The sequence below is a fragment of the Dreissena polymorpha genome, chromosome 2 (genome assembly GCF_020536995.1).
Source record: "Dreissena polymorpha isolate Duluth1 chromosome 2, UMN_Dpol_1.0, whole genome shotgun sequence".
Taxonomy (NCBI): domain Eukaryota; kingdom Metazoa; phylum Mollusca; class Bivalvia; order Myida; family Dreissenidae; genus Dreissena; species Dreissena polymorpha.
Genome location: NC_068356.1, coordinates 6,601,874 through 6,609,919, shown reverse-complemented (window position 1 = coordinate 6,609,919; position 8,046 = coordinate 6,601,874). Strand labels below are relative to the sequence as shown.

General features: G+C 32.5%; 1 protein-coding gene across 1 annotated transcript in view; it reads right to left on the bottom strand.

Moving 5' to 3' along the window:
• Positions 1-2,713: 2,713 nt before the first annotated feature.
• LOC127865544 (uncharacterized) overlaps positions 2,714-8,046 on the bottom strand; it is a 47,950-nt gene continuing 42,617 nt past the window's right edge. Inside the window, 1 exon segment of the mRNA XM_052405388.1 lies at positions 2,714-6,468. Within this exon segment, the coding sequence (XP_052261348.1) occupies positions 6,396-6,468 (73 nt within the window). The 3' untranslated portion in view covers positions 2,714-6,395.

Genomic DNA, 8,046 nt, shown 5'->3' with positions numbered 1-8,046 from the left:
TTTGCCCGTTAACGAGGTTTAGAACAAACACCAACACAGTACACGCAAACATTTCATCAAAATATAATATTGGACCAAAATTCAACAATTGTTTCATACAATTTCTTCTTAGTATAACATTAAATTATTATCTGTGATAGTTTTGAATGTCATTTACATCTATATATCGATTCAGTTATTAACGTAGGCGGACAATAATGACAAAACATGTAATTAAAATGAAATATAAACTAAAATAAAAACATTGTTATCGCATGTGATTGCGTTCAATAACATTAATTACTGGCTAATTGATTTGTATGAACACGGTGACCTGACTTGACCACTGGTTATAACTGAGTGACCAAGTACATAACCGACGATAACAACGGGGGTTGATGACCCCATCCGTGGCATGGCCATTGACATGTAGGATTGCGCAAACAGTTTGCTATGTCTGATTTCTGCCATACCTTTCTGGCGTGTTGGTGGGTTTGAAAGAGGTCACAAACACGGCAACACGAAAAAACAACAAATCTAGCCACCAGAACGACAAAATCGGCCACCAATTGACCTTTCGACAGCGAGAGTGAAGCCACGCCCACCGATTTCAAGGGGGGTCACTCCGCCGAAGTCCGTCATAAAAATGGCTACGCGAATCGGCCGCATAAGTGAACCAAAAAGGCCTCATGGTATACCAGAAAGGCCATACACTAGTTTTTATTATCATTGAATAGTGGTGCTGAATATAATTATCATATCTATTAAATAGTCAAAACTTTTTTATTAGTCTACTTAAAAGCCGTTAAATTTATCATCAAAGTCGGCAAAATTATCGCCAATTATCGCATACAGTATGAATTGTTCGTTAGTCACAATATTTTTCCTTGAGTAATAGATGTTTCAGTTTTTTAATTAAAAGCCGTTAATTTTTGCAACCGATGGCAACATCGCAAATGTGGCACAGGTAAGTAAATTTATTATAATAGAAGACGAAGAACGTTTCTATTGAAATCCGATATAACACATATCTACAATGCGTTTGGTCAAAATGACCCATGCGCATTGTTATAATCGTATAACAAAGTCAAAGTCGTCAAAAGAGTAACATACACAATATATTATTATATATTATTATTTCCTCGAAAACTATCTTCTGCAATGTTTAAAATATAAAAAGTTGAAAGAATTTTCATGTACAAAAAAACTCGCTAATCAGACCGGGTTTTCAAAGGGTCATTCACAGTTTGCGGCATCTGTTTTGATAACGGATTAGTAGAAAGCCCACATATGGTGTAAAATGACACTTATTGGCCCCTATTGATAATTACTTGCGCATTTGAAAATAGTTTCTTAACTTACATTAAATTTGGAAGACTTAAACCGAAAGAAATAAAAAATGTTTTATTCTATGTGATATTATTAAAAATAATAACTGATTGTCTTTATTATTACGATTTCATTAGCATTAAAAAAATCTAGCAAAGTTTATAATGTCTTATTTATTTGCCGACTGCATTAGAATGTCAAATTTATTTAACGTTGGCCACCTTTGAAAAATGGTTTTAAATGTTCCTTTCTAATTTGTCTATATAGAGGATAAACAAGTACAAAGTTATACTCTTTTTTATAACGTGTCCGTTGCAAAACTTACATTTTCTATTTTCGCGTAGTATCTTATTATAACGACTGTGTTTTGCTTTCGGGCGATCGCTTAATATGTTGAGATTAAGCTGTTCGTGTGGACGACCACAAAGACGAATCCAACGTTTGAATTTTTCAAGATTAGTACCCGGTTGAGGGAACGGAAAAAACGTACTTCCATCTTTTAACCGTTCTGGATACCTTGTGTCTGAATAACAAGTGCCATAACAGCACCTTTCAACCATTTTCTTTGTTTAAAACACAGAATTACGTATAAGCTTATGTGTCGGACAACGGCGAGTTTGACGGACAAAATGGCGGATAGTAACGGGCCTAATCTATGCTGTAATCTGATTGGTTAATAAGCCTGTCAATCAATCGGCTGTCGAAAGGTCAATTGGTACAATATTTTGGGATGGTTAACAGTTCTACTGCAGGAAAGAGACATGTTGATTAAGTAATAACCATTTCTCCCTGACTTCTTTGGTGTATAGAAAAACGTGTATTGAATGACGGATGGTTTTGAATCAAACGATTTTTCTGATGCGTTGCATTAAATGACACCCACGCTAAAGGTGTGGTCATTAGATCAATGACCGACCCCTTTGTGTACTAGTAATCGATTATTAGTAACAGCGGATTCAGATCAATTACAACTGTTCGAACGGTACCATCAATTTAATGAACATCATCGAACACAAGTACGGGCGTTAATTGATACGGTAACTTGTTACCACGTGGTCTGGCCTGCCCTCTAGATCGACTAAATATTATTGACATTAATTGTTATGACGTACATAAAGTATGGTCGCAAGAAATGTAATTTAATGGTACGAAAAAGTTATGAGTCGGACATAATTTGTCTCATACATACACGCGCACACATATACATATTTTAATTAACGAGCAGGGGTAACATTTTATGCCCTTTAGCTATTATCACTGCAGGGGTTGTGGGCAAAAAGCGATCTTCGTAAGCCCAACATTTAAATTTGGCCAGTATCCTATAAGCAGCACAATTACAGCTTTTTCAAAAATTGCCATTCAATTTTTTTTCTTACACGTCTATGAAGAATGCATAACAAGTTCGTTTAATCAAACAGTTTATTTCCTAAAATGTGTATATTTGCAATAAGAAAATAATACTCTAAAATTAAGTAATTATAACAATCCTTCAATACAATAAATACCGGTACAAGCAAAATTGAAAAGCCTACAATGAAAGTAAAAACAAACTTATAATTACACACATACACTCATTTGTTTCTTATTGAAACTATGCTTAGTGTGTAAGCAATTACTTGCATTGTGGTTTCAAAAACGAAATGTTTAAACATTTTTCAATAAAACACCGAACCCTTTGAATTAAAGAAAAGTTCGATATTCCAAAATGGAAAAAAACATCTGAACATTGTTTGACATAATTTAAAAAAACACAGCAAAATATAATTTTTTTATGAAATTTTTCTTTAAGATAATATATGTAAAATTACAAGCACTGAACATTGATGTGCATGTTTTTCATTTTTATTTAAAACAACCACAAAACATTGAATAGCACGAATATTAAACACAATTTTAAAAAGTATTTCCACAAAAAGGCCATAATACTAACATGTTTCAATTAAGCAGGCAGCTCGGGTGTATTTTAATTGAGCCGTTCCCAAAGAGAAGTATCATCCAAGATTAACGTGTTCACAAAGGGTAATTGGGGACATCACCATCCACTTTTATTTATTTATTTTTTTTGTTTTAAGGAAATCTCTTTTAAACAAAAATGCAGGCGAAGTGGTAAGTGTCATCTCTGACTTGCCTGGTCAGGCCCTGACAATGTGTTACAAACATGCAGTAAGCCCCATTTTCACAGAGACTGGTTTATTTATTTGTTCCATTTACAATACAAGGTTTTAAAAGTAAGTTTCTGGCCCCAAATTTGTCAAAAGTTCTTCAGTCTTGTTTTAAGCAAAACTGGTTAAAGTTGATAATTTTATTCATTCATAATGCTTGCTAAACGTTGTGTGGTAGAAAACAGTATTAATGTTCTTTACTCAACATGCTATTTTCCTTTAAAGATTTTTTTAATGTTTATATTCAATGTGTGCATTTTGTATTGCAATTACAAAAAGTGAGCTTAAATTTACCATGATAAAACAGACTTAAGAATATTTACAAAACTGGGACCTGGTTATCAGAGTTAAATGCACGAAATGATATTTTTTAACAATATCAATGTTACACATGAAACACTCCAAGTCACATCATGAGTCATTTCTAATTTTATATTCAGTCATCATTATTCCATTAAGTGTTCATGTTACAAATTTCGCTTTGTGCTCTAGTGGCAAAATGTCCCTTTGATTTACATACAAAAAACAGCCCCCAAGGTTTCCCTAAGCCATTAATTCTGAAATGAAACCTCGAATAATCATTATCAAAGACAAAGTTATATTTTGCTACGCCTTTTGTTTAGTTTAATTGTGTTAAAGTAGATGGGTAATTCATTTTTTTAGCAATTGTAAAGATGGAGCACTTTTTTAATGCGCTTTGATCTTCATGAAACTTAGAGCAAAATAGGAATAAAGCAGATTTATTTCAAATTTGCTGTAACACTAATTTGTCAACGTTTAAAAAAAGTTCAGAAAAGCATAAGCTTAAGTCAGCAAAATACATACTGCAATATAAATAATAGGTTTACTTATAAAAAACACATACAATGATCTGTTAATATACCAGCATTTGATATCACAACATTTTTCTGCAAATAAATATATATATATATTAAAAATAAATAAAGCAATATATCGGTAAAATTAAATCAATAAATATGTGTAGTTACATTAAATTAAAATACTAAAAACAAAATGTTCTTGTGTACAACATATATCACAGGTGCTTAATAGAAAAAAAATAACTTTATTTGTTTAATATCGAGCAATTCCAATAAAAAAATTGCGGTTATACTTTTTGTCCCAAACACGAACAATCCTACCAGCTGTTAACTCACAAAATGACATTTATGTATTACATTGATCGTAAATTGTATGCAACCCAATTAAGGACAAAATGATGTCAAGTGTGCGATCTTTATGGCCTTTTTATTCATTTTACCTACTTTTTATAACAGCTGGACTCATAAATTTCATTTTTTAACATGTAGAGCACATACATCTTTTTTTTAACAATATCAATGTTACACATGAAACACTCCAGACGTACATTGATACATTTCATCATTGTTCAAACAAAATGATACCAAATTGTTGGTTTCTAAAATGTAACAAAATCACAAAAATTGAAACAACAATAACAACAATTATTTGTTTGAATGCTCAATTCCAAACAATACTTCTGCTATCACATGTGCTTTTAATACTAAAATACTTCTAGTCGCCTAATAACAAATAAAACAAATGAAATATTACAACTAGCTAATTAAATATTTGCTTTTACAAAAGACAAAAATAAATTGTCATCATGTAGTAAAAATCTAAATCTATGCAGCCCATAAAACAATCAGAAGCAATTCATATAGCATGTAATTCATTTTCAATTCCAATGTGAACATCGGATTGCAAAACATCAAACAACATAATTAATTATGACAAGCAATAAATTAACTAAATGAACCTAACACATAGTAGATAAATTGTTTAATTATAAAAATACTTCTCCAAGCATTGTAAACATTCAAGTAAACTTTATGTTTTGCATTTAAAAAATAAAAATGTCAATTTAAAGCTTTTTTTTATAGATATAACATTACTTAACTGATTGGTTCATTGAGGTAAAGTACTTTTAAGTTTCTATAACAATATGTTCATCCCAGTGAGTTGAAAGCAATTTTCACTGGGATGGCTAATTAAGTCACTGTTTAAAAGTGTAAACTATCAGTGTCTCCATCAGTCAACCTTACAAGCAGTGTCTCCATCAGTCAAACTTACAAGCAGTGTCATCATCAGTCAACCTTACAAGCAGTGTCTCCATCAGTCAACCTTCTTTGGCAAAATTGAAACACAAAGAAGGTGTGGTAAGCTGAGAGAATAGCATTCAAGTAAAACAAAAGTACTCAATAAGCATACATGAATATACATGTAAATAGAAAATTAAAATAAATTCTAGGACATAAATTACACACAGATTCATCACATTCTGTCATTAATAATATTGTGTACATATTTTTCAGTGAATTAACCAACATGATTTTTTTTTTCATGCCACAAAGTATACTCTTGTCCAAAAAGAAAATGAACTATAAATGAGTCACAGACACTGATGCCCCGACAACACATGTTTGGACATAGAGAAATCGACCATAGTACTACACTGGACAAAAAGAAAAAGGGCCATATTTCAGACAAAACAGGTCTCAGTCACAATTTCTTTCTTTACAATCATCTTCACATTTAGGCCATTCCAGTGTGAAAATTTGAGAGGGATCCACTAAATATTTGAGAGGAGTTCAAAACAAAAGCTTGCGGAGGTACGTTCATACCGACATGTCATGCAAGGTACATACTGATGGATGGACCAGTGCCATGCTAAATAAATTCCACTTCATGATGGCATAAAATATCCATGTACACTTATTAGAACCTAAATAACCATTTATAAGAAACTTACAAAACTTTTGTACCTGAAGTCTACTTTTTATAAAAACTTAAAATAACATAAATGCTGGCATATATCTATAATGTTGCTATGACAGAAATGTTGTTGCTATGACAATAGAAGCATCACTATAAGCATCACTATGGTGATGGAAAATGTGAACGTTAGCACCAAAGGTCACTTGGTTCTAGGCTGTGTGTTTTCTGGTAGCTCTCTTGAATGTTGATAACTTCATGGCTGCAAGAATATGATTAAAATATTTAATTGCATATAACACGTAGAAAAAGAATAATCAGATAAAAATCAAAAGCATATCCAATGTAAAAGATTTGCAACGCAGAATGATAATTAAAATTACAATAAAAACTGCACTTCTCATTAAGATTGAACAAGAGCTGTCAGAGGACAGCGCTCGACTTACAAAATGCTTGATACAGTTGTCTGCTCTTGTTCATAGGTTGGGGTCATGTTGGTAAAGAAGTATGCAAAATATGAAAGCAATATGTCAAGGGACATAGGAAATATTTGGGGTAGTACGCAAACTTTAACATTTGCACGCTCACGCTAACGCTGACGCCGGGGTGAGTAGGATAGCTCCACTATATATATTTCATATATAATAGTCGAGCTAAAAAACAACACCACAAACACTTATTTATCATTCATAATTAAACTTTGTGATCACTGTATATCAATGTCTATTGTAAACGCCAACTTGTTAACGAAATATTATTTTATAAACAATGCAATTAGAATGTTAACCATTTAACACTGAGATACGTATTTTTAAGCGTTTGTAGCCCCTAATTCAAGACCGTCTTACTAGATTCAGGTTTTTAAGGCTTCATATCCAATCCTTAGATACTGATGAGCAGCAAACAGCATAAAACCTGAACAGACTGCGAGTTGTTCGCAGGCTGGTCTGGTTTTATGCTGTAAGCACATAGCCATTTTCACTTTGCTTCTGAGAGGGAAAGGGTTAAACCGATTGTCTTACAGTTGCATATAATCCATATGCACACCCAATTGCTCAGCAAACACATATTATCCAGATACCCAAGTAAAAGATTGGCAAATGGTCGAATCAAGGGCAGAATAAATTTAGTCAAAATCATTTATTTTTTTAAAAAGAATTTCTGTACCTTAAACAACACAAACACATACGAGGCAGCAAATTTAGTTCAAACCCATTCCCTGTCTCACAAAAACATACAACAGAAAATTTGTACAAACAGAAAACAGGCTACAATCAATATGTCTGTGCCCTCAAGTATGAGAAACCTGTACCAAGAGCCGAAACCACAGGAAAAAACTGCAAGTAACATGTACAAAATTGCCAGCACATACAAATGAATTAACATAATTTTATTTTACAAACTATTATTTTTGGTACATTATTATAAAAGGGAGTGAGAAATCTGAATAGCAAGCCATAACATGAACAATGGCCTCTTACATTAGCATCTGATCTATATAATTATGAGCTGCATCATGCAAAAATGGGTGCAATGCCATAATCATATGCGTTCTGTGTAGCTCCAGACCAGCCTGCGCATTCATGTAGTCTGGTCAAGAGCTACCATGTCCCCTATCAAGACCCCTAAGCCTTGCATGATCTTGATGCATATGGCATAGCACCCATATTCTCATCATACGAGTCGTATAATAGTATGCAAAGTGCCAGTATATTCATATAACTGCAATTAATGAAGAAAAAAAAGTGCAATGATTAATTTAAAATAAAAAAAATCAAATATGAAAATAAGTTTTCAGCAAACATGCACTTTATCGTTCACAACTACTTCAAAATATTTT